Source organism: Taudactylus pleione, unplaced genomic scaffold, assembly GCF_031769625.1.
Source record: "Taudactylus pleione unplaced genomic scaffold, aTauple2 ptg000478l, whole genome shotgun sequence".
In the NCBI taxonomy this organism is placed as follows: domain Eukaryota; kingdom Metazoa; phylum Chordata; class Amphibia; order Anura; family Myobatrachidae; genus Taudactylus; species Taudactylus pleione.
In genome coordinates this window covers 2,756,280-2,784,198 of record NW_028284880.1, presented here as the reverse complement: position 1 = coordinate 2,784,198, position 27,919 = coordinate 2,756,280, and the positions used below count along the sequence as shown (strand labels likewise).

The 27,919-nt window shown below is 46.4% G+C and overlaps 1 protein-coding gene across 2 annotated transcripts in view; it reads right to left on the bottom strand.

The window, feature by feature from the left end:
* Positions 1-27,919, bottom strand: part of NOX4 (NADPH oxidase 4) — a 278,377-nt gene that overhangs the window by 49,931 nt on the left and 200,527 nt on the right. For both annotated transcript variants that reach the window (XM_088449030.1, XM_088449031.1), the window contains one exon: positions 20,758-20,839. In XM_088449030.1, coding sequence (XP_088305156.1) covers positions 20,758-20,839 — 82 coding nt within the window. The remainder of the gene's footprint in view (positions 1-20,757; positions 20,840-27,919) is intronic.

The window sequence follows — 27,919 nt, the reverse complement described above, 5'->3', positions numbered from 1 at the left end:
TTACTTACTCATATAGAGTTGAACATAGATCAATTTTTGTGGCGAACACACGCAGATTTCTGCATAGCGCCGCCTCCACCCACTTCAATCATTAATGTTGAGCAGGGTTGGAATGGGTCTGTATTTCGCCCCCTGCATCCCTTGGCGTGTGCACACAAAAAGGGGTGTGGCCATGTCTCATGGGGCATAATGTCAAGGGGGTATGGCATGGCGTGGCCAGTCAGCCCTTTTGGTATTTGCCGGAGGTGCCAGATAGCCAGTCCGGCCCTGGTGTTGAGGCTATATTATTTCAAGTGGTAACATCTATTTACATTATTCATTATGCTGGGTGTGCTGTTATTTGCATGTCATTGTGTTTTTTTACACCCCGCCCGTTTTCAGTAGGACAGTCACGATTTCTATGGACGGCCTGGCCGTCCCGTGATTGACCCATTGCGGAGGGGGAGAGGGGGTTGGGAGGTATTTCACTAATGCGCTGACAAACTGTAATTTATTTGGCTAAAAATGCCAACTGGAGGAATGGCCTCTGGATTGCTGCAGCCACAACATATCACAAGTCCAACTCCCAACTATTGGGAGGTGTATTTTATATGGGAAATGCAACTCCACAATTATCAATAACAATGTCAACACACTGTTCTCTATCATGTACAAGACACTTCATTACATTACTTACCTGTAAGGTGCGGAAGACTACATTTTTCTGGAAGTCCCCCAGACCCCTGAAGAGTGAGTGGATTTTCCGCAGATAATACCGGAAATTGTGGGTGTGTATGGAGGGGCAGGGCAAAAATTACGCAGATTGTGCAGTTCTAGCCCCGACCCTTCCCCACGAACCCATGATTCGTGGCATTTGCCACAGCAGGGGCCGAGCCTTATGATGTGAAGAGCTTGGCCCCGCCCCTGAAGTGGTCAGCCCCGCCCCTTCCTCACAAACCCATGATTCATGGCATTTTACCACAGCAGGGGTCGAGCCTAATGATGTGAAGAGCTTGGCCCCGCCCCTGAAGTGGTCAGCCCCGACCCTTCCCCTCAAACCCACAATTCATGGCATTTTACCACAGTATGGGCTGAGCCTAATGACGTGAAGAGATCGGCCCCGCCCCTGAAGTGGTCAGCCCCGACCCTTCCTCTCGAAACCACAATTCATGGCATTTTACCACAGCATGGGTCGAGCCTAATGACGTGAAGAGCTTGGCCCCACCCCTGAAGTGGTCAGCCCCGACCCTTCCCCTCAAACCCACAATTCATGGCATTTTACCACAGTATGGGCTGAGCCTAATGACGTGAAGAGCTTGGCCCCGCCCCTGAAGTGGTCAGCCCCGACCCTTCCCCTCAAACCCACAATTCATGGCATTTTATCACAGTATGGGCTGAGCCTAATGACGTGAAGAGCTTGGCCCCGCCCCTGAAGTGGTCAGCCCCGACCCTTCCCCTCGAAACCACAATTCATGGCATTTTACCACAGCATGGGTCGAGCCTAATGACGTGAAGAGCTTGGCTCCGCCCCTTCCCCTCAAACCCACAATTCATGGCATTTTACCACAGTATGGGCTGAGCCTAATGACGTGAAGAGATCGGCCCCGCCCCTGAAGTGGTCAGCCCCGACCCTTCCTCTCGAAACCACAATTCATGGCATTTTACCACAGCAGGGGTCGAGCCTAATGACGTGAAGAGCTTGGCCCCACCCCTGAAGTGGTCAGCCCTGACCCTTCTCCACGAACCCACGATTCATGGCATTTTACCACAGCAGGGGCCGAGCCTAATGACTTGAAGAGCTTGGGCCTGCCCCTGAAGTAGTCAGCTACATCTCCTCTCCGGGCTTCTCCCAGTGAGGAGCAACAAAGTCGGCAAGTATGCATTGCAGTATATTGTGTACAAATAGTGCAATGCAGCAGTCACATTTACAAACACTATACTGTACACAGAAATACTGCTGTTTAGGACTGATGGTGCGTACACACGGTAAGATAAAAATGCACGATATGAATGATAAAGATATCGTTTATATCGTTAATTTTTTTGAGAATCCTCAAACGACCAGCGATGTGCGGGCACGTATGGACGATAATGATATCGACCATCGGCCGTGCCTGCAGTCCCAACTTGGTCGATATCGTCCAGGTTACATAGGGACCCGCGATCGCTGGCCCGTCATTGGTGGGTTGGTGGTGTGCTGGATGATCGATATCGTTATCATTGACCGTACCATGTGTACGCACGATTAGACATATCCCGGTAAACATGCAACATACACACATAATCACACTTCTTTTGTGAAATGGTTTTCATGCAGCACAAAAAGATGTAAACAAAGCCCTAAGTATTTTGAGAGCAAACAAAAAAAACTGTATCCCAATATCCCCCAGATGGCGCAAGAGAGTTTGTACCCTAGCTCTCTATGGGGGGTGTCCAGGTAGCTGTGGGGTAATTAACCTCCCGGGCAGATTCAATCAGCGGGGTTTATCCCGCATGTTAAACTGCAGAGGTAGACTTTACCACGCAGCTTCTAGATCCACCAGTTGCAGCGTCGGATAACTAATTACAGCAGCAATTCAATATTACTCTATTGCGGGGACAGCTGCTTTACATTGGCCAAGCCGGCAGTGCGCATACGATAAATGAACCTAAGGGGACACAACCTGCTAACCAACACCATTTGAAGAGGCATCGGGTCCCGCAGGCAAACTCTGAAAATGCTGTATTTTTGGGGTTTCATGAATGAAGGTCCCTATATTGCAGTTTCGGGACTGCGGCCAGGATTGGAGCTGAAGGAAGAAGGAAATAACAGTGATATCTCCTGCATTACTACTGTGCGGAATAGATCCCATACCTGGATTTTACAAACTTAAGTGAAATTGACTATTTTCACTTATATTTAGCGATGATGAATGGACTCCTTAGTGTGGAACAAGCACATGAGGACATTTCTAAAAACTGGCAGAATATTTTTTTTAAGTTTAAGAATAATTTTTTTTGTAACTGTACCCTAAGGAGCACTCAGTTAAAGACACCTTCCAGACAGATGGGGAACAGTTTGGAAATAGGCATATTTAATATCAGCAAAGAATGCACAAAACAATAAAATACATAAAACACTCATGGCTTATGGTGGGTACACACGGTCAGATTTTCTTAAGATATGAACAATAACGATTGTAAAAATCGTTCATATCGTTCACATGTTGGGCTTGCATCGACCAACGATGCGCGTGCCCGTATGTCAGATAACGATATCTGACATCGACTGTGTTTGCAGTAGGGGTGTGCACCGGCCACTTTTCGTGTTTTGTGTTTTGGTTTTGGATCTGGATCTTTCTTCGTGTTTTGGATCTGGATTGGTTTTGCCAAAACCACCCTTCCGTGTTTTGGGTTCTGGGTTTTGTGTTTTGGATCTGTATTTTTTTGAAAAAAAGCATAAAAACAGCTAAAATCACAGAATTTGTAGGTTTTTCTGCTCCTATGCTATTATTAACCTCAATAACCTTAATTTCCACTCATTTCCAGTCTATGCTGAACACCTCACACCTCACAATAGTGTTTTTATGTCCAAAAGGTTGCACCGAGGTAGCTGGATGACTACGCTAAATGACACGAGTGGGCGGCACAAACACGTGACCCATCTAGGCGTGATACTGCAGTGGCAGACAGGATGGCAGTTTGAAAAACTAGGCCCCAAACTGTACATAATGCAAAGAAAAAAAAGAAGTGCAAGATGGAATTGTCCTTGGGCCCTCCCACCCACCCTTATGTTGTATAAACAAACTGGCTCTACGGAGGCAAGATGTCATCCTCATCCTCCTCATCCACCGATTCCTCACCCTCTTCAGTGTGTACATCCTCATCCTCACAAAGTATTAACTCGTCCCCACTTGAATCCACCACCACAGGTCCCTCTGTACTTTCTGGAGGCTGGTCTCCCTGGAAGAGCTGATAATTCATTTTGATGAACATCATCTTCTCCACATTCTGTGGAAGCAACCTCCTACGCCTTTCGCTGACAAGGTTCCCGGCTGCACTAAACACTCTTTCGGAGTACACACTGGAGGGGGGGAAACTCAGGTAAAATAGAGCCAGTTTGTACAGGGGCCTCCAAATTGCCTCTTTTTCCTGCCAGTACAGGTACGGACTGTCTGACATGCCTACTTGGATGCTGTCACCGATGTAATCCTCCACCATTCTGTCAATGGTGACAGTATCATATGCAGTGACAGTAGATATGTCAGAAATTGTTGCCAGGTCCTTCAGTCCGGACCAGATGTCCAAACTTGGTCCTGCCTGCCCTGCATCACCGCCAGCGGGTTGCTTAGGATACCTAAGTTTTTTCCTGGCAGCCCCAGTTGCGGGAGAAAATGAAGAAGGAGCTGTTGACGTGTCACGTTCCGCTTCAGCTGACAGTGTGTTCACCAGCAGGTCTTTGCACCTCTGCAGGCTTGTGTCGGCCAGAAAGAGAGACACCACATAGGCTTAAAACCTAGGATCGAGCACGGTGGCCAAAATGTAGTGGTCTGATTTCAACAGATTGACCACCCTGGAATCCTGGCAAAGCGAATGAAGGGCTTCATTCACAAGTCCCACATGCCGAGCGGAATCGCTCCGTCTTAGCTCCTCCTTCACTTTCTCCAGCTGCTTCTGCAAAAGCCTGATGAGGGGAATGACCTGACTCAAGCTGGCAGTGTCTGAACTGACTTCACGTTTGGCAAGTTCGAAGGGCTGGAGAACCTTGCACAACACGGAAATCATTCTCCACTGCGCTTGAGTCAGGTGCATACCCCCTCCTTTGCCTATGTCATAGGTGGATGTATAGGCTTGAATGGCCTTTTGCTGCTCCTCCATCCTCTGAAGCATATAGAGGGTTGAGTTCCACCGCGTCACAACCTCTTGCTTCAGGTGATGGCGGGGCAGGTTCAAGAGTGTTTGCTGGCGCTCCAGTCTTCGGCACGCAGTCGCTGAATGGTGAAAGTGGCGATGAATTCCCTCAGTTTCTCTAAGAGGTTGTCGGCGTTGTGCCTCTTACTGAAACTGGTGATACACAGCGTAGCCTGCCTTGGAACGAGCTGGCGTTTCTGAGATGCTGCGACTGGTGACGCTGCTGCTGTTGCTGCGTAAGGTGATACATCTACCCAGTGGGCTGTCACAGTCATATAGTCCTTAGTCTGCCCTGTTCCACTTGTCCACATGTCCGTGGTTAAGTGGACATTGGGTACAACGGCATTTTTCAGGACACTGAGGACACTTTTTCTGACGTTTCTGTACAGTCTCGGTATCGCCTGCCTAGTGAAGTGGAATCTAGACGGGATTTGGAACCGGGGACACACTACCTCCATCAATTGTCTAAATCCCACTGCACTAATGTCGGATACCGGACGCACGTCTAACACCAACATAGCAGTCAAGGCCTCAGTTATACGTTTTGCTTCAGGATGACTGCTGTCGTACTTCATCCTCCTCGCTAAGGACTGTTGGAGGGTCAATTGTTTAGTAAAAGTAGTGGTGTTCCTACTTCCTCTCTGGGATGATGAACGACTCCCAGCAGCAGCGGCAGCAGGAGGCGTAGCAATGCAGGATCCTCCAGAGGAATCCCCGATAGGAGAGTCAGTCATGCCAGTGACATGGCCTGCAGGACTACTTCCGATCCTGACTAAGGAGGAAATTGACGAGGAGGGAGTTGACGGTGTGGTTTGCAGGCGCTTGGATACAACAGGACAACAGGATTTAGGTGTCCCTGGACTGCTTACGGTCTTAGCCAAAGTTTCTGAACTTGACAGTAACTTATTATGAATGCGCTGCAGGTGCCGTATAAGGGAGGATGTTCCTAGGTGGTTAACGTCCCTACCCCTACTTATTCCACCTTTACATAAGGTACATATGGCAAGACAGTTGTTGTCCGGATTTGGATAGAAATATTGCCAGACCAAAGAGGTGGAATGTTTGGTCTTCTGCCCAGGCATGACCGTGATGGGCTTTTTCATCCCACAGACAACAACTGTCTCCCCCGGAGCCTGATTTAAACATACCATATCACCATCAGAATCCTCCTCGCCAACTTCCTCCTCAGCGCCAGCTACACCAGTATCCTCATCCTGTTGTACTTCAACAGTGACATCTTCAATTTGCATATCAGCAAGTGGACTGTGGGTGCTCCTTTCAGCACTTGCAGGGGGCATGCAAATGGTGGAAAGAGCCACCTCTTCCCGTCCAGTGCTGGGAAGGTCAGGCATCGCAACCACCACCACACTTGGACTCTCCTTGGGGATTTGTGATATCTTCTTAGAAAGCACAGTTCTTCGCTGTGCTTTTGCCAGCGTAACTCTTTTGATTTTTTTAGTGGGAGGAGGGCTTCCATCGTCATGTGAAGCTGAACCACTAGTCATGAACATACTAGGGATCGACCTTAGCCGTTCCTTGCCACTCCGTGTCATAAATGGCATATTGGCAAGTTTACGTTTCTCTTCAGCTGATTTAAATGTTTTTTTCAAGGTCATTTTCCTGAACTTTGTAATTTGGGATTGTATGTGCCCTCTATTATGATATTGGGCATCGGCCTTGGCAGACGACGTTGATGGCATGTTATCGTCTATGTCATGACTAGTGGCAGCAGCTTCAGCACTAGGAGGAAGTGGTTCTTGATCTTTCTCTATTTTATTTTTATCGGAGAAAGTTTGGTCCTCCATTTATGTTATATCGATTTGATATATATGTGCGGCTAAACACAGAAAATATTTTTTTATTTTGGCTGGAGAGTAGTGCACTTTGTGGGTTACACCAGCCTTTAAGAAATGAGCCAGCCGGCTCTTTACTTATGGGACACAGGCGCACGCTTGGCGCTGCTCCTTTGTTGATGCACGTGCGGCTACTGCGCACACAATTCACAAACACAGAAAATAATTTTTTTGGTTTGGACTGGAGTGTACTTTGGGGGTTACAGCACCCTTTAACGGTCAAGCCAGCCGGCCCTTTACTTATGACACAGGCGCACGCTTGGCACTACTTTGTTGATGCACGTGCGGCTACTGCGCACACAATTCACAAACACAGAAAATATATTATTTTTTTAGCACTTGGGGGGAGCACCCCTGATGGACAGAGCACCCCCTGGACAACACTACAGCACCCCTTTAGGACTGGGACACTGCACAGGACTTTGGAGTGGACACAGCCCCTATGGAGAACTGACTGCACAACACAGTCCAGCCAGCCCCTATGGACTTTGAAGTAGTGGACACAGCCCCTATTAACAACAGCAGCACAGCACAACACAGCCAGCCCCTATGGACTTTGAAGTAGTGGACAACAGCAGCACAGCGCAGCACAGCACAGCACAACACTACTCTGCACTACACTACACTACACTACACAGCCCAGCCAGCCCTAACTCCCACCCTCCCTCTTCACTATCCACAGCCGAGTGAGAAAATGGCGCTGACGCGGGTACCTTATATAGGATCCAAAACCCGCGAGACTCGGAAGGCGGGATGATGAAGTTTTGCCTCGATTTCAGATCTGAGTCAGGCGGGAAAAGTCGAGCCTGACTCGGATCTGCCTCGGATCGGGGGGGCTCGGGGGGGTTCGGATTTCAGAAATCCGAACCCGCTCACCCCTAGTTTGCAGTAAGATTTGGCCGATTTCATTCATTTTAAATAATGTCAGAAATCGTTCATCGTTGATAAAATCGTTCAAATCGTTGATGAAATCGTGCATCGTTATGAACGATAACGATGATCTAGCAAATCTGACTGTGTGTATGCACCATTAGACCACATTAAGGGTTGTGAGCAAAGCAAAAAAGAAAGGTGCAACTTCGCACCAGGACAAGTCGTGTTGCAATGCAAGGGGGGGCAAATACTTTTATTGATTATTATTGCATGCAGGGTAAATACTGGCTGCTGTTGCACATAGCCCACAAATGCTGGATAGCTTTATTTTTACACTGCAATTTAGAGTTCAGCTACTGTAGGACACGCCGCTCCAAACTCTAATACTGGGTACACACTAGACGTCATATCGTGTGTAGAAGCATATTATATAATATATTTAGTAGTGACCATCTTTACGTGTGCACACGCATCTGTACAATGTACAGTACAGACATATTGCAATGGCCATGCTGCGCGGCAGATGCAATGTATCTGAAAGATATGTAGTCGATATCGTGCAGTGAGTACAGTCAACCAAACGACTGTGCGTTAGGTCAGCCACTGGCTGTAAATTGCAGTAACATTTGGCATAGTTCAACAAGATGATCTGACAGTGTGTGCAGAGAACCGATTGATTGGTCACAATCATCTGAACAGACATATCGTTCGGAGAACAACGATGGTTGTTTAGTGTGTATGAATGATATTGTTCATTACTCGATACAGCTCGATATCCTTACTCGATCACTAAGAAAATTATCAAGTCGGTCGGACAGCATTTAAGTCCCCCATACACTATCCGCCGGATTGACGGATTCTGCAATGGGTTCGGAAACGCTATTGATGTTCCGCAATCCATCGGAGGATCAGTGAAATTATACATGTCAAATTTCGCCGATTTGCAAATCACGATCATATTTTGATCTTGATCGGCAAATCAGTGACATCAAACATGTTGGAGAACACCGATCCTGCAACCCGGATCGCAGGAATGCAACAATCCGTCGCTAGTGTATGGGGGTCATTATATCGTTCAAATGTGTACAAAAATCTCTCTGCGCATTTGAAATCCACCCCACCTGCAGGGCAACATGGTATTGCCAAGGGGCAAATTTGCTCCATTTCATTGTTTTGCTTAATCAGCCCCCTTATTTGCCTAGGTATGAGTGAATCAGTTTAATCAGTTTAATCTAGGCCACAGGTTCTCAAACTCGGTCCTCAGGGCCCCAAACAGTGCAAGTTTTCAAGGTCTCCTCACAGAATCACAAGTGAGATATTAGCTCCACCTGTGGATCTTTTAAAATGTGTCAGTGAGTAATGACTACACCTGTGCACCTGCAAAATGTGAACTGTGTGGTGTCCTGAGGACAAAGTTTGAGAACCCATGATCTAGGCTAAATTAAATAATTTATCATTATTATTTATTACCAATATTTGGCCATTCACATCAGTTCCTGCCCCAGTGGAGTTTACAATCTATATTCCCTAGCACAAGTACACACACACCCATACACACTAGGGTTAATTTAGTTGGGCGCCAATTAACCTACCAGTATATTTTGGGAGTGTGGGAGGAAACCGGAGCACCAGGAGGAAACCCACGCAAGCACGGGGAGAATATACAAACTCCACACAGTTAGGGCCGCAGTGGGAATCGAGCCTACGACCTCAGTGCTGTGAGGCAGTAATGCTAACCACTACACCGTCAGTGCTGCCCATCATAGACAAAAACATTTTTATCAATGCTTTTTTTTTTTTTTTTTTAATACAGTTTTTAATTTTATGCTGCCTTTCCATGTATTGCAAAAAGTATGCAGCATTATATATTATGCAGTTTTTAATTTCAGCATATCCCTTTGTTCTGTCCCTTCTAAATGTACAGCAAGAAAGTGCTTGGGCAATGAGTTACAAGAAAGAAAGAAACAAAAAAAGACTGAGTGAAATGTTTAAAACCGTTGCAGCTGTATTTAATTAACGCCCAATCTCCCCCATAATAATACATTTCCAACATGGGCCTGGTCTCATGACATGAACACAGCTGTCGTCAAATCAAGGTTTTTTTGTTTTTTTTTTAGAAGCAGCTGCACTTGGTTCTGGAATAAGGAGAAGGAACCTTGTCAATGACTAAAGTGTCTGCATATCAAATGTTTCCACTTGTCTCCCTGTTCTCTGCCTTCTCTCCCCTCAGGCTCTACTGTGTGAGCTTCTATTAAGTCGCTTATCGAATTTCACTTGATTCATTTTTGCTTACATTTCAAAGCAGTAGCCATTGGTTTGTTATTTTCTCTGTGTAGCTGGAGTAGTCTATGTCAATACTAAGGGATGAATGTATAAAATACATTACACGACTTTATCCGAACCTGCCAACCACCTTGGCACTGTCCCAACAGTTGGTACGTTTGCTGTGACTGCCGCAAACTTGGGATGAACATACATGGCAAATAATTGGTGTTTTTTTTTTTTAAGGGCACAGAGTGTGGTTGGGGGCGGCCCAGTGCTTTGGAGGTGCTAAAAACACCCTCCCACCGTAACGTGACCAAGTGCTCATCATTCAGTACAGTTGCTATTGCTTGCCTTTCTACCAGAACCTTCCAGTCAATCCTATTAAAAAAGTATAATCCTCTCTATATGCTATAGTCTGGGACGTAGGTTAATGGCAATGCAACTGAGCGACTATATTGTGTGTGGGGCAAGATGTCATTCGAGGCAGGTTCAGTAGAAAAAACTCTTTGGCCAGTCCAGTGAAAAATGCGTCAGCTCAAGCCAATCATAGCAGCCATAGCTCCAGGACAGCCAGCCAATCATCAGTGCCTGCAGACTCGCAGCTGCCAATGAGATCAGCTCTACAACCTGTACTTAATTTTACTGGCTGGTGCACATCTGCGAGTACCGTTCCCTTCCCGAAGCTGTGACGGTTGTGATTGGCCTGAGCAATGAAACTAGGGTTGCTTGTCGAACTGGGCACCATCAATGGTTTCGTCGATGAACCCATCGGCTAAAAAACATACTGGGCCGTATCCAATTAGCGGTGACAACGGCCGTTTTTTTCGCCATTGGCGAGAGAATGGGAATTGGGACAGACAGATGAGAGAGAGAGAGAGAACAATCAGGAGAAAGAGTGGTCCAGAAGAAAATAAACTAGTTAAGAAAAATAAAAGGATAGAGAACTATAGGATGAAAAAGAAAATACATGGGACAAAGGATAGAGCTGGGGAGGAGAAGGAGAGCTGAGGGTAAAAGGTGGCTTGGTTGGAGGAGGAGGACACGGGAGAGAGACCTTGGCGGAGAAAAAGCGATTCGGTTGGCACCAGGTGTGCTGGTGGAAAGGTGATAACAGGAACTACCTGCAGACCAAGTGCAGTGAAGGAAGTAGGAATTGGATCCATGGACAGACCTGGAACACGTGCAGCTGACAGCCTTGATGTGAGAGTCTCTTTGTACGAATGTATTAAGCACTGTAATGCAAATTGTTTTTAAAAAAAAAAAAAAAAAATGAAATGTACTTCTAGTTTAATTTTTTATTATATATAATATTACACTGTGAGAATAAGTACTGCAGCGCTTTCTGACTCATAACAGACTTGTAATTGGCATTAAAACTATTTGAGCACAAAATAATTTTTGCTGCCGCTCTATTGCGGAGAGTCTCATTTGTTTTATCCTTAATCCACCATTTTGAAACACCTTTAGAACTCTTGTATCTGCCCCTATTGAAAGAGAGCATTTAATGACAACCATCAAATCAAAATGAGAGGGCCATAATATTAGTGTGAATGAATGTAAGGTAGGCATGCTATAAGGGCTCAACAATATAGTGTTATCAAAGGTAGAGTGTATGACAAGAAAAGGGTTGGGGGACAGAATGTCTAACATGGGCAATGTTCTTTCTGTCTTCATTTTATGTTAGTTACTAGAATGCTCTCTGTATTGTATGGCACTCACAACGATGCTCTCTGTATTGTATTATAGTCACTAGGATTCTCTTTGCTTTGTATGGGTATTACCAAAATGCTCCGCGTATTGCATGGTGGTCATTAGGATGCTCTCTGCTTTGTATACGTGTTACTAATATAACGGCTTTCTAGCCTTGTCTACTTTTGTGTTGGCTCCACCTACTAGTGGCCACTTCAGATATTTTTCCAGCGCCACTTCAAGTGGCCATTTTAGTAAAATATTTTAGCAGTTTAAGCATTTATATCTATCTTGCAAATCTTTTTTTTTTTAATGACAACTTATGTAAGCACTATGGGCCTCATTCAGAGACAGACGCTAATCCCAGCGCAACTGCGACTTTCTACGCAGCGCAATTGCAAATTCATGCCGATGCCGCAGCCGATGGAATTCATACAGAGATGCCCACTGGATGCGTCTCTATCTGCCGCTTTGCGTAAAAATTTGTACCATCTGTATCATCTTTCGCACCATCGGACATAAAAGCCTTGTGGTTGCTCAGAATGTCCATCGGAACATGCGGAAGGTGTCAGTGCAACTGCACAAAAAATCCGCAGTGGCTGACCACGACGGCCCGCGTCATGACCGTGTCTGAATAGGCAACCCCAAAACACCTCCCATTCAAATACCACATCTCTGTACCCAAATTCTCACTGGATCCCACATCGGGATCCATGCGATGTACAAAAAAACATTGGACAACTGCGCAAATATCGGCACAGCCGGAAGGAAAAAGCAGAGACAAAATTAAATAAAAAATTCTGCCTACTAAGTTGTTACACGGAGATCAAACAAACCTTTTACTTCTTGTGCGGAAGATACCCCGAGTAATGAGATAACCCAAACGTTATGTGGTGACGGTAGTGGGTGAGCGACCATAAACCAGGCCTCAGACATGAAATAAAATGTGTCTGCCTTTACTTGTAGTTGCACAGTTATTTAACCAGATTATATTGATAACACATTGGAGGGAAGACCTACATGGATTCTTCCAATATTTAGCTAGAGAAAATGTTGCTGCATTTAATACATGAGATACAGGTTAACCAGTATCTCTGTGTCTGTATCCCTGCCAGCATAAGGCAGATGTAACAGAATAAACTGTACCTAATCTTTTAGGGACAAGGGACCTCATTCAGAGTCGGTCGCGAGCGCCGATGCGCTTGTAACCGACTCGATGGTTTGACCTGCGCACGCGCAGTGGCCGCACTGCGCATGCGCAAGCCCGGAGCGACAGAGAAACTCTGACGCTCCGGAGCTCGTTACCAAAGGGGCGGCTGTCGATGATGACAAGTATAGTTGTGGCAATTGTAATATAATCCAGGCATTGATCTACACAATTGGATTTGTCTGAATCCTAAACAGGCTTTAGCCCCACACCCAGACAGGATGGCCCCAGCTTCACAGCTTGGGGTAAAACATTTGCATTCACACAAGAGTCTGAGAGAACAAAGGACTTTTCTTTAGAGCCTGGGAAAGGTGGGGGCTGCTGAGAGAGGGGGGGGCGTGTGGAACTATATGGCTCAGCGTTCCACACTGCTAGGTGTTCACTTTGTAAGTGAGATTTAAGTGCACCATTTTTCATACACACATTAATACGCACAATTGCGCTGGTAACTAATCGCATATTAGCGAATGCATAAGACCTTGTATGAAAACACTGTTTTATTAGCTAAATGCGCACGCATCTGTCCCCAGTTAACTAGCGTCTTTATATCAAACCCCGTATACTCACACATTCCATATTCACATACAAGGTTCCATAGGCTTTAAGGTATAAGATTTAAGTTTATTCACTAAGTATAAATGCTATGAAATAAAGATTATTTGGTAACTAAGGTTTTATACATGCTAAGTAAGCCGTGTTTGGTTTTGTACTGATGCGTACTCTTTCCACGGTATTCCGGTGATATCAGTGGGGAGATCGCATCATGCATTCTCGAGTTATGGACCACAGAGACTTCAAGCAACAAAATGTATATGATATAAATAACTGTTAAGATGTTGCATGGGGCGGGAGGGCAGAGTTGTTGGAGGCTGGGTTGAGTCTATTTGAATCAGCCTGTTAAATGCTCTGTAACAGATGTATCCCCCTTGGGGACCAATGGCATCAGCAACAAACTTCTCTATTGTGTTGTCTATTTCTGGGGGGTATATATGTGTGCTCCAACACTGGGTTTTTCGTCTTCGTGCTGAATGCTGATAGACGAGGGGTTTCTTGCTGATGCCTAACATCTGGTCCGGAAGCGCTGCGTATGTATACTGTACTTGGGTCTGTATAATTCCTTTGCGCCGAATTGTGTCTGGATCAATAGCGTGTAACTGACTGTACTTTTACCTGAATAATACTTGTGCTTTGGAACCACAGATTCCAGGTCTTAAGTCTTTATTTACTGTATGACTGCGTACGCAAATTAGCGTCATCCTTAGAGGTTTATAGGTAGGATATTAGAACGTATAGGCAGGGGTATATAGAGGTTCTGATCCAGTATTATCAATACGTCATCCCCATCTGTGTCACCCCTGTCTGTCTGCCCCTCCCCTTTAGAATGTAAGCTCTCACAAGCAGGGCCCTCTTCCCCCATGTGCTTTTCCTTCCCTTACCTATACTATCATCTATTATGCCCGCCGCGTGGGCATAATGCTGACGCCGATATCCCGATGGACATCAGGATACAGGCATTGGCATCCTGACCGCCAGAATCCCAAACGTCCAGGTGGCCGGTAAGTATGAAGGTAAGCCGGGGATGGGGGTGGTCAGGATTAGGCACCCCCGGGGGGATTTAGGGTTAGGCACCCCCCCGGGATTGTTAGTGTTAGCATGCAGGGAGGGGGGGTTAGGGTTAGGCACCCCCGGGGGGAGGTTAGGGTTAGGCACCCACCCGGGAGACTTAGGTTTAGGGTGCCAGAAGGGGGACTTAGGGTTAGGCACCACTGAGGGGACTTAGGGTTAGGCAACCCCCGGGAAGCCGTCGGTATTTCAATACCATTCCAATCCATACTCCCTACAACGGCGCCAAACCCTTGGTTTCTGATACCCTGCTGCTCATTGAGTATTAGAACTGCTGTTGCAGTAATGCTCATGAACCGCATACTTGTGCTGCGATTTCACTGTTTTCTACTTTGTAAGGCGCATATAAATAAAGGATAATAACAATAATAAGTGATACACTGATAACGTATAATACGTAGCTGGAGACATATTAAGATACTGGAGGCGTAAATTGGGCATTTTTGGTGGGAAGCTGGTAGGAAGGTAGGATTAGGGGGGCAGGAGGTTTTCTCAGGAAGCTAAAAATGGCCAAGAAACTTTAGTGAAAAACAAATGTTATCCTTCTATATTATACATATATACTGTACATATAAAGAAGCACCATCTGCTGTTGCTAAAATGCCGTCTAAACCAAAGTCAACCTACGACGCTATTATCATAATCATTTCTTTCACAGGATCCGGTTCAGAAATATGCTTTTATTACTATATATATATATATATATATACATACACATACATACATACATAAAACGTGAACAGGCCTGATGTAAGAGCATGATCCGTGAACATATGGTAAATTGGAAACAAGCTCAGGAGAAACATCAATCCATATTAGAAAATGATAAAAATAAGACACACGCGGGAGCTGAGGCCGAATGAGCTCGGAACCAGATTATGCGAATTTGCTCTGCGAGTATCCAGAAAAGTGGGGGCATATCTATACCCCCTAAGCATGCCGCCCAGCACGCATCTTAATATAGTTGCCGCTTTGCATATGGACGGGAGCTTTTTTTAGTGAATGCTATTTGCACCTTGGATTTGGGGCAGAATTGAGGACAGCACTGTAGCAGGCCCATAGTTAATTGAGAAGAAAGCTGTCCAAATACAGTATCATGGTTACTAAGCAACTTGGTATATACAGCACCATGTCCTCCCACACTTGTCACTAAGGCTCACTGTAAATGCTTGGTTGTCACATACGGCTCTAACACAATCTACTCGATCAAGGCCGATTTGGTTAAAGTGGATTGTACTACACATTAATCTGATATATAAACAGACAAGCTATACACCCTCATGTCACTTTTACTTATTATATCCTATATATATATATATATATATATATATATATATATATATGGAAGGCTGGTGTTAGAAAACATCATCTACCGCAGCCTGAACATCTGAAATGAGTCAAAGGAAATCATCGGCAGGAGGCATCGATTTTGTCCTTTTTTTAAAGGCCTATCTGTATAATATTTTATTGCAACAACCCCTTCACATAAGGAACGATTCACATGTGGATGCTAATGCTACTATGGAAATGTATTGATGACCTCACAGATCCAAGCAACTTTGTAAAAATACGCAGCGGCGGTCGCAAATCCTTCGATAATCGACCATTGCGCAGAATCGTAGAGAACTTAGACACTGGCGCCATATTTTTCTGCAAACGAGATCACAGATGTAGTCAGATACACTGTCAAGACACACCTGCATTTCTGTCGCCACTCCCTGTTACCTCCCACAAAACAACCTCTGCCTGGCAATCGCTAGCGAATAAAGCCTCGCTACAATCAAGTTCCAGTCAATAGATAGACATTAAAAAGGTGGACAATGTCTAGATAGACAACAGATGTTAGACAATGGGTTGACAGGGACAAAATATTGACACAGAAAAGGTCAACGGGTACAAAATGTCGACACTAAAATAGTCGACTTTTTTTTAGGGTTAAGCACTAGAAGGGACGGTTAGGGTTAGTCATTAGAAGGGACGGTCAGGGTTAGGCACTAGAAGGGACGGTTAGGATTAAGCACTAGAAGGGACGGTTAGGGTTAGTCATTAGAAGGGACGGTCAGGGTTAGGCACTAGAAGGGACGGTTAGGGTTAGGCACTAGAAGGGACGGTTAGGGTTAGTCATTAGAAGGGACGGTCAGGGTTAGGCACTAGAAGGGACGGTTAGGGTTAGGCACTAGAAGGGACGGTTAGGGCTAAGCACTAGAAGGGACGGTCAGGGTTAGTCATTAGAAGGGACGGTCAGGGTTAGGCACTAGAAGGGACGGTCAGGGTTAAGCACTAGAAGGGACGGTTAGGGTTAGGTACTAGAAGGAACAGTTAGGGTTAAGCACTAGAAGGGACGGTTAGGGTTAGGCACTAGAAGGGACGGTTAGGGTTAGGCACTAGAAGGAACGGTTAGGGTTAGGCACTAGAAGGGACGGTTAGGATTAAGCACTAGAAGGGACGGTTAGGGTTAGGCACTAGAAGGGACGGTTAGGGTTAGGCACTAGAAGGAACGGTTAGGGTTAGGCACTAGAAGGAACGGTTAGGGTTAGGCACTAGAAGGGACAGTTAGGGTTAGGCACTAGAATGGACGGTTAGGGTTAGGCACTAGAATGGACGGTTAGGGTTAGGCACTAGAAGGAACGGTTAGGGTTAGGCACTAGAAGGGACTGTTAGGGTTAGGCACTAGAAGGAACGGTTAGGGTTAGGCACTAGAAGGAACGGTTAGGGTTAGGCACTAGAAGGGACGGTTAGGGTTAGGCACCAGAAGGGACGGTTAGGGTTAGGCACTAGAAGGGACGGTTAGGGTTAGGCACTAGAAGGGACGGTTAGGGTTAGGCACCAGAAGGGACGGTTAGGGTTAAGCACTAGAAAGGACGGTTAGGATTAAGCACTAGAAGGGACGGTTAGGGTTAGTCATTAGAAGGGACGGTCAGGGTTAGGCACTAGAAGGGACGGTCAGGGTTAGGCACTAGAAGGGACGGTCAGGGTTAGGCACTAGAAGGGACGGTCAGGGTTAGGCACTAGAAGGGACGGTCAGGGTTAGGCACTAGAAGGGACGGTCAGGGTTAAGCACTAGAAGGGACGGTCAGGGTTAGGCACTAGAAGGAACGGTTAGGGTTAGGCACTAGAAGGGACGGTTAGGGTTAGGCACTAGAAGGAACGGTTAGGGTTAAGCACTAGAAGGGACAGTTAGGGTTAGGTACTAGAAGGAACGGCTAGGGTTAAGCGCTAGAAGGGATGGTTAGGGTTAGGCACTAGAAGGGACGGTTAGGGTTAGGCACTAGAAGGAACGGTTAGGGTTAGGCACTAGAAGGAACAGTTAGGGTTAGGCACTAGAATGGACGGTTAGGGTTAGGCACTATAAGGAACGGTTAGGGTTAGGCACTAGAAGGGACTGTTAGGGTTAGGCACTAGAAGGAACGGTTAGGGTTAGGCACTAGAAGGGACGGTTAGGGTTAGGCACTAGAAGGGACAGTTAGGATTAAGCACTAGAAGGGATGGTTAGGGTTAAGCACTAGAAAGGACAGTTAGGATTAAGCACTAGAAGGGACGGTTAGGGTTAGTCATTAGAAGGAATGATTAGGGTTAAGCACTAGCAGGGATGGTTAGGGTTAGTCATTAGAAGGGATGGTTAGGGTTAAGCACTAGAAGGGACGGTTAGGATTAAGCACTAAAAGGGACGGTTAGGGTTAGGCACTAGAAGGGACGGTTAGGGTTAAGCACTAGAAGGGACGGTTAGGTAGCGTTCCCGCTAGGCTGTTTCAGAAAGCACCCTGCCCTCCAGCACGGTGCCCCGCTGAGACAGCCTGCGGGTGGTGTCACCACCCGCAGGTCACAGTGTCCCGCGGGTGGTCAAAACGACGGTGCAGCGATCACCGCCGGTGAATGGATGCTGGACGCTTGCGTCCGGCATCCATTCACAGTGACTGCAGCGCTTGGGGGCTGCCCGGCATGTCTGTAAGCGCCAGGCACGCCCCCAGGAGTGACGAAAAAGGTACGCCTTATAAAGACACACCCCTTTTCTTTTTCTATGCCCCCTTCAGCGCACGCAGAAGTGCCCTATCTCTAGATCCGGCGCCCTGCCAGCTGCCGGACCTAGAGTGAACACTACAGTTAGGGACCAATGGGAGGGTAGGGTGAAGATTAGGGTTAGAAAACTAAAAAAAACCAAAACAATGTTGACTTTTTTTGCGGTCCATTTTTGCGTCGACCTTTTATACCTGTTGACCTTCATCCATGTCGACCTTTTCTCCCTGTTGACCTTCTGTGCCCGTCGACCTATTGCCTGTCTAACATCTGTTGTCTCTCTATCTTATTCTTGTCTAACTTTTATACCAAACCTCTACAACTGTAGTCGCCTTTAATAGCAATTCAATCGCCGCGCGTGCGCATTGCTGCTAAAACGCATGCGCAATCCACCAATAATCGCTCAACTGCGTGTACTTTGAAAAAGCCATTCCCATCCGAATCAAGCCCATAAAATTTCTTTTTTTGGTGTCTTTGGCGCAATCCAGAGCATCGCTGCAGGTGAAATGCTCGCCGTCTGCACAGGAATGGCCGCCATGTACAGAATCCCCCTCCTTTACATATACATATTTCCGTAAAGCAGGAGACCGGTCTGATATCATCATTTAACATTACAATATTACTTGCATGCTTATTTTTTTATTTCTTTTCTTACTGTTATCAGTACACAATGACCTCTACATACGTTTAGCAGAAATGTAGATGAACAGTAGGATAATGTGGGACTGGTTCTGATTGAATCGCACAGGTCTCTCTCCACTGATGCAAATGGCGAGTTCTTGCATACAGTGTATTTCTGCGCTTGTCCCTCCTATTCCGAGTCACACGCAACTACAGCCACTTCACGGGTAACTCAGAATAAGCCCCTGTATGTTCACATCTATGCAAAGGGAAAAATTTACTAAGCGGCGGTTTGACGGCGGTTTCTATTCTATTCTAAACCCCGGAGGTTTAGTGGCGGGTTCTATTCTGTTCTAAACCCCGGGGGTTTGGTGGCGGTTTCTATTCTATTCTAAACCCCGGCGGTTTAGTGGCTGTTTTGCAGCAGTTTCTAAATGACAGCCCTGATCTATTCTATTCTAAATGTGTTTTGACTGTGGTTTGGCGGCAGTTTTGCTATCTGCAGATTTACTAAGGCCAAAACCGCTGCAAACCACAGTCAAAACACATTTTAGAATAGAATAGAACAGGGCTGTCATTTAGAAACTGCTGCAAAACCGCCACCAAACCCCCGGGGTTTAGAACAGAATAGAAACCGCCACCAAACCCCCGGGGTTTAGAACAGAATATAAACCGCCACCAAACCCCCGGGGTTTAGAACAGAATAGAAACCGCCACTAAACCCCCGGGGTTTAGAATAGAATAGAAACCGCCGCTTAATAAATTTTGCCCAAAGTCTTAATTTCACACCCTCTTAATTGTATTTTTAATCTATATTATATTTACTTTAGTGTTACAGGATGTCTTTTACGCTGTGTTTGTAGCCCGGTAATGCCATTTTAAAGTTGCTTAAAGTAGAAATCACATTCCGCCTGCTTCCGTCTTGTGTCCTTGAATGAATATTGAGATAAGTAGAGACATGTCTACGTGCTGCACACGGCTGGTGCTGGAGGGCGGTTTAGTGAGTTCAACTATACAGACCAATTACAGAAATCAGTTTCCATATTCCAACTAAACGTGAATGGTTACCATCTGTCACAACCATTTCTCTGCGTATCTAGTCATTTGCTATAACCAGACAAGTGTGCCGACAAGCCAACTGTACGCGGATTGGACGCACTTCAATGGAAAGTTTTTTCTGTAAATAAAGATAATGAAGTAAAACAAGGTAACGTATTGGGCCTGTTGCAGCTGCCTAATCAGCTAAGACTGACACACACGCATGTACGCCGGAATGAGCCGACATCCCAAAATCCGGACTCCCCTGAGAGGCAGGTGGATTGCTGCTGTCTATGAGGCATATTTATGAAAATATGGGGGCAGCCCCCGAACGTTAAGAATCTTTATCACCACATATCACTACAGCAGGGGTCTTCAACCTTGGCCCTCCAGCTGCTGTGGAACTACACATCCCAGCATGCACTGCCACCTTTTTGATATAACAGCGAATGCTGCATTCAGACTGCAACGAGTAACTCTGAAGGTCACAACTTGCTGAACTTGAAAGCAAACAATGGGGGGAGCTAAGAGTGTATCAGCCTATGGCAGACGGGGCCCTAGATCAGGCCAATTTATTCAAATTGAGCATTGTGGTGGACTTTGGTCCATGCACTTGGTGGCATCAGCAACGAACGTGCATATCCGGCCTAACTTAGCTCAACATTTCCACGTCATCATATTCAGTCTTCTGTAGATGTCACTTACTTTGGGTGTTTTCTCTGCTGAACTATCGGCATAATTTCAGTTCCCTGGTTGTCCTCTGATTTCAATAGGTCACATAATCTCTCTGTTATACAAGAAAAGGACAAACATAATTAAAAATGAAGGTGCTATACAGAATAGAATGCACAAATGGCAATGTAAATGTAAAAAACAAATATATAATAAATTATGTATTCAAAACAAATGTAAAAAGTTCCGGTGCACAGACAATATGCCCTCTCTTGTCGGTCGGCACAGTTGTCCGACCTTCGATTTTCCTTTTTGCTTCTCTAAAATAAAACTGACGTGTCAGATTTGCCCACAGTAGCCATCGTGATATAATTAATGTGGAAACGCAGTGCTGTATTCAGCAGGAAGTCCATTCTTGTATACCACGTAGGCCTCCAAATGTCTATAATTCCTGAAATGCGCCAGTATTTACTATTACACATGTAACTGGGGAAGCCGCCACTGGGCAGACTTATTCCGCCTGTCATGTACATCAAGTGTTGTCAGCCATTTTGTGTCTCGCCCTCATGATCATTGTGATACTTACAGTACACTCATGGAAATGCGGCCTGCTAGACCAGTAGGGTTATGTACCTCCGTCATTAAGAACCTCTCTGATTTTCACCGTCTTCTAGCGAATTCACAAAACTTAATATGTCTACAATCTTGGTTTAACCTAATAATGGCTCCTTGCACTATGTGTACTGAATGCTGCAGGCTGAAGTACAGAATACAGTAAGTGCAACGTAAGCTGCACTGCGAGCTGTAAATGCAGCATAGAGTGTACTTTAATGTAGGGGACAGGGGTGCTGCTGTAAAATATTAAATGGAATGTAGGACATCTAAAATATGTTTATTAGGCCCATATTTGTGTCAAGTCCACACAGATCTATGACTAGGGTGTAAGACCTGCAAAAGGCGGAACGATGCCCTTTATTTCAGCATCTTACTGCATCGGTTTGCCTGTGAGCTTAATATAAATACTAGTTGTATTTACTGACGGTTGTCTATATTATAGCAATGGAATATGGTAGAAGTTGGACAAATGGATTTTCTGTAATAAGGGTATAACAAGCTAATGTTACAGCTAAAGCCACCCACGGAGAGAACAGGAACAGGGGACACAAATGTTAGCGGGGCTGTGATCTCATGGAGCCCTAAGTTATTACTGCAAGTACTTACTGTACATTACGAAGAAACTTTTGATACAAGATGGCAACTTTCTAGCCCACATAACTTTACCCACCATCAAACACATTAAAATGATTACTCTAAACTAGGGGTGAGCGGGTTCGGATTTCAGAAATCCGAACCCCCCCGAGCCCCCCCCCGATCCGAGGCAGATCCGAGTCAGGCTCGACTTTTCCTGCCTGACTCAGATCTGAAATCGAGGCAAAACGTCATCATCCCCCCTTCCGAGTCTCGCGGGTTTTGGAACCTATATAAGGTACCCGCGTCTGCGCCATTTTCTCACTCGGCTGTGGACAGTGAAGAGGGAGGGTGGGAGTTAGGGCTGGCTGGGCTGTGTAGTGTAGTGTAGTGTAGTGCAGAGTAGTGTTGTGCTGTGCTGCTGTTGTCCACTACTTCAAAGTCCATAGGGGCTGGCTGTGTTGTGCTGTGCTGCTGTTGTTAATAGGGGCTGTGTCCACTACTTCAAAGTCCATAGGGGCTGGCTGGACTGTGTTGTGCAGTCAGTTCTCCATAGGGGCTGTGTCCACTCCAAAGTCCTGCGCAGTGTCCCAGTCCTAAAGGGGTGCTGTAGTGTTGTCCAGGGGGTGCTCTGTCCATCAGGGGTGCTCCCCCCAAGTGCTAAAAAAATAATATTTTTTGTGTGTTTGTGAATTGTGTGCGCAGTAGCCGCACGTGCATCAACAAAGTAGTGCCAAGCGTGCGCCTGTGTCATAAGTAAAGGGCCGGCTGGCTTGACCGTTAAAGGGTGCTGTAACCCCCAAAGTACACTCCAGTCCAAACCAAAAAAATATATATTTTCTGTGTTTGTGAATTGTGTGCGCAGTAGCCGCACGTGCATCAACAAAGTAGTGCCAAGCGTGCGCCTGTGTCATAAGTAAAGGGCCGGCTGGCTTGACCGTTAAAGGGTGCTGTAACCCCCAAAGTACACTCCAGTCCAAACCAAAAAATAAAATTATTTTCTGTGTTTGTGAATTGTGTGTGCAGTAGCCGCACGTGCATCAGCAAAGTAGTGCCAAGCGTGCGCCTGTGTCATAAGTAAAGGGCCGGCTGGCTTGACCGTTAAAGGGTGCTGTAACCCCCAAAGTACACTCCAGTCCAAACCAAAAAAATATATATTTTCTGTGTTTGTGAATTGTGTGCGCAGTAGCCGCACGTGCCTCAACAAAGTAGTGCCAAGCGTGCGCCTGTGTCCCATAAGTAAAGAGCCGGCTGGCTCATTTCTTAAAGGCTGGTGTAACCCACAAAGTGCACTACTCTCCAGCCAAAATAAAAAAATATTTTCTGTGTTTAGCCACACGTATATATCAAATCGATATAACATAAATGGAGGACCAAACTTTCTCCGATAAAAATAAAATAGAGAAAGATCAAGAACCACTTCCTCCTAGTGCTGAAGCTGCTGCCACTAGTCATGACATAGACGATAACATGCCATCAACGTCGTCTGCCAAGGCCGATGCCCAATGTCATAATAGAGGGCACATACAATCCCAAATGACAAAGTTCAGGAAAATGACCTTGAAAAAAACATTTAAATCAGCTGAAGAGAAACGTAAACTTGCCAATATGCCATTTACGACACAGAGTGGCAAGGAACGGGTAAGGTCGATCCCTAGTATGTTCATGACTAGTGGTTCAGCTTCACATGACGATGGAAGCCCTCCTCCCACTAAAAAAATCAAAAGAGTTAAGCTGGCAAAAGCACAGCGAAGAACTGTGCTTTCTAAGAAGATATCACAAATCCCCAAGGAGAGTCCAAGTGTGGTGGTGGTTGCGATGCCTGACCTTCCCAGCACTGGACGGGAAGAGGTGTCTCTTTCCACCATTTGCATGCCCCCTGCAAGTGCTGAAAGGAGCACCCACTGTCCACTTGCTGATATGCAAATTGAAGATGTCACTGTTGAAGTACAACAGGATGAGGATACTGGTGTAGCTGGCGCTGAGGAGGAAGTTGGCGAGGAGGATTCTGATGGTGATGTGGTTTGTTTAAATCAGGCTCCGGGGGAGACAGTTGTTGTCCGTGGGATGAAAAAGCCCATCACGGTCATGCCTGGGCAGAAGACCAAACATTCCACCTCTTTGGTCTGGCAATAATTCTATCCAAATCCGGACAACAACTGTCTTGCCATATGTACCTTATGTAAAGGTGGAATAAGTAGGGGTAGGGACGTTAACCACCTAGGAACATCCTCCCTTATACGGCACCTGCAGCGCGTTCATAATAAGACTGTCAAGTTCAGAAACTTTGGCTAAGACCGTAAGCAGTCCAGGGACACCTAAATCCCGTTGTCCTGTTGTATCCAAGCGCCTGCAAACCACACCGTCAACTCCCTCCTCGTCAATTTCCTCCTTAGTCAGGATCGGAAGTAGTCCTGCAGGCCATGTCACTGGCATGACTGACTCTCCTATCCGGGATTCCTCCGGAGGATCCTGCATTGCTACGCCTCCTGCTGCCGCTGCTGCTGTTGCTGCTGCTGGGAGTCATTCATCATCCCAGAGAGGAAGTAGGAACACCACTACTTTTACTAAACAATTGACCCAACAACAGTCCTTAGCGAGGAGGCTGAAGTACGACAGCAGTCATCCTGAAGCAAAACGTATAACTGAGGCCTTGACTGCTATGTTGGTGTTAGACGTGCGTCCGGTATCCGCCATTAGTGCAGTGGGATTTAGACAATTGATGGAGGTAGTGTGTCCCCGGTTCCAAATCCCGTCTAGATTCCACTTCACTAGGCAGGCGATACCGAGACTGTACAGAAACGTCAGAAAAAGTGTCCTCAGTGTCCTGAAAAATGCCGTTGTACCCAATGTCCACTTAACTACGGACATGTGGACAAGTGGAACAGGGCAGACTAAGGACTATATGACTGTGACAGCCCACTGGGTAGATGTATCACCTTACGCAGCAACAGCAGCAGCGTCACCAGTCGCAGCATCTCAGAAACGCCAGCTCGTTCCAAGGCAGGCTACGCTGTGTATCACCGGTTTCAGTAAGAGGCACACCGCCGACAACCTCTTACAGAAACTGAGGGAAATCATCGCCCAGTGGCTTACCCCACTTAGACTCTCCTGGCGATTTGTGATATCTGACAACGCCACCAATATTGTGCGGGCATTACATCTGGGAAAATTCCAGCACGTCCCATGTTTTGCTCACACAATAAACTTGGTGGTGCAGAATTTTCTGAAAAGCGACAGGGGCGTGCAGCAGACGCTTTGGGTGGCCCGAAAAATTTCAGGCCACTTTCGCCATTCAGCGACTGCGTGCCGAAGACTGGAGTGCCGGCAAACACTCTTGAACCTGCCCCGCCATCACCTGAAGCAAGAGGTTGTGACGCGGTGGAACTCAACCCTCTATATGCTTCAGAGGATGGAGGAGCAGCAAAAGGCCATTCAAGCCTATACATCCACCTATGACATAGGCAAAGGAGGGGGTATGCACCTGACTCAAGCGCAGTGGAGAATGATTTCCGTGTTGTGCAAGGTTCTCCAGCCCTTCGAACTTGCCACACGTGAAGTCAGTTCAGACACTGCCAGCTTGAGTCAGGTCATTCCCCTCATCAGGCTTTTGCAGAAGCAGCTGGAGAAAGTGAAGGAGGAGCCAAGACGGAGCGATTCCGCTCGGCATGTGGGACTTGTGGATGAAGCCCTTCATTCGCTTTGCCAGGATTCCAGGGTATTCAATCTGTTGAAATCAGACCACTACATTTTGGCCACCGTGCTCGATCCTAGGTTTAAAGCCTATGTGGTGTCTCTCTTTCCGGCCGACACAAGCCTGCAGAGGTGCAAAGACCTGCTGGTGAACACACTGTCAGCTGAAGCGGAACGTGACACGTCAACAGCTCCTTCTTCATTTTCTCCCGCAACTGGGGCTGCCAGGAAAAAACTTAGGTATCCTAAGCAACCCGCTGGCGGTGATGCAGGGCAGGCAGGACCAAGTTTGGACATCTGGTCCGACTGAAGGACCTGGCAACAATTTCTGACATGTCTACTGTCACTGCATATGATACTGTCACCATTGACAGAATGGTGGAGGATTACATCGGTGACAGCATCCAAGTAGGCATGTCAGACAGTCCATACCTGTACTGGCAGGAAAAAGAGGCAATTTGGAGGCCCCTGTACAAACTGGCTCTATTTTACCTGAGTTGCCCCCCCTCCAGTGTGTACTCCGAAAGAGTGTTTAGTGCAGCCGGGAACCTTGTCAGCGAAAGGCGTAGGAGGTTGCTTCCACAGAATGTGGAGAAGATGATGTTCATCAAAATGAATTATCAGCTCTTCCAGGGAGACCAGCCTCCAGAACGTACAGAGGGACCTGTGGTGGTGGATTCAAGTGGGGACGAGTTAATACTTTGTGAGGATGAGGATGTACACACTGAAGAGGGTGAGGAATCGGTGGATGAGGAGGATGAGGATGACATCTTGCCTCCGTAGAGCCAGTTTGTGCAGGGACACATTAATTGCCAGCTTGTTTTGTGGGGGCCCAAACGAACCAATCATTTCAGCCACAGTTGTGTGGCAGACCCTGGCGCTGAAATGATTGGTTTGTTAAAGTGTGCATGTCCTGTTTATACAACATAAGGGTGGGTGGGAGGGCCCAAGGACAATTCCATCTTGCACCTCTTTTTTTCTTTGCATTATGTACAGTTTGGGGCCTAGTTTTTCAAACTGCCATCCTGTCTGCCACTGCAGTATCACGCCTAGATGGTTTTTATGTCCAAAAGGTTGCACCGAGGTAGCTGGATGACTATGCTAAGCGACACGAGTGGGCGGCACAAACACGTGACGTGTTTGTGCCGCCCACTCGTGTCGCTTAGCATAGTCATCCAGCTGCCTCGGTGCAACCTTTTGGACATAAAAACACTATTGTGAGGTGTGAGGTGTTCAGAATAGACTGGAAATGAGTGGAAATTAAGGTTATTGAGGTTAATAATAGCATAGGAGCAGGAAAACCTACAAATTCTGTGATTTTAGCTGTTTTTATGCTTTTTTTCAAAAAAATACAGATCCAAAACACAAAACCCAGAACCCAAAACACGGAAGGGTGGTTTTGGCAAAACCAATCCAGATCCAAAACACGAAGAAAGATCCAGATCCCAAACCAAAACACGAAAAGTGGGCGGTGCAAACCCCTACTCTAAACGGAATCGGTATGAAATACCGCCGGCAGCCCGACACTGGAACAGATACCAGCAGCCCGACAGTGCTGGAAAATCTGATCGTCCCTAGTTAAGTATTAACTAACCTAACCTACCCCCCTAATCCTAACCCTCCCTTAGGGGTGCCTAACCCTAAGTCCCCCCCGGGGGTGCCTAACCCTAACTCTCCCTCCCCCTAGCCTAACCCTAACCTCCCAGGGGGTGCCTAACCCTAAGTCCCCCCCGAGAGCCCTAAACCTAACCCTGCCCCCCGCGGCTGTCCGCTCACGGCGCCCGGCATCCATTGGGATGCCGGGCGCTGGTCTCCCGGCGTCGGTGAAATGAGCGGCGTCTACATCTAGACGCTGGGCATTTCACCCTCGCCAGAAAGCCGGCTGTCAGTATAATGTCAGCCAGCTTCCCGATTGCATCCCTTCTAAACTCCATTTTTTTAATTAAATATGAACATTTTACAAGTTCATCACTCAAGGAGAGAGTGGGGGGATCTGAGGTCATAAGTCTTATGGGTGACCCCCGACTATGTCACTGTATGAGGTAAGGCAATGTATGGAGGTTTCCTGCCCCGTTAGTTATTTCTGAGTGGGCCATTATAGTGTTTAGATTTATTGTGTAGTTTAGAGCCACAGTGCTCTGATAATATTCCAAGCTTCTCCATTCTAAAGCCCAACACCCCGAGAAATCACATATGTGATGTTTCCTAACATTATGTACAGCTTCATGATATCAACATCTGCTCATGTATTGTTCTTTACAGGACTAACATTTTTACTAGCCTGATATATAAAAGAAAACACATTTTAAGGCTC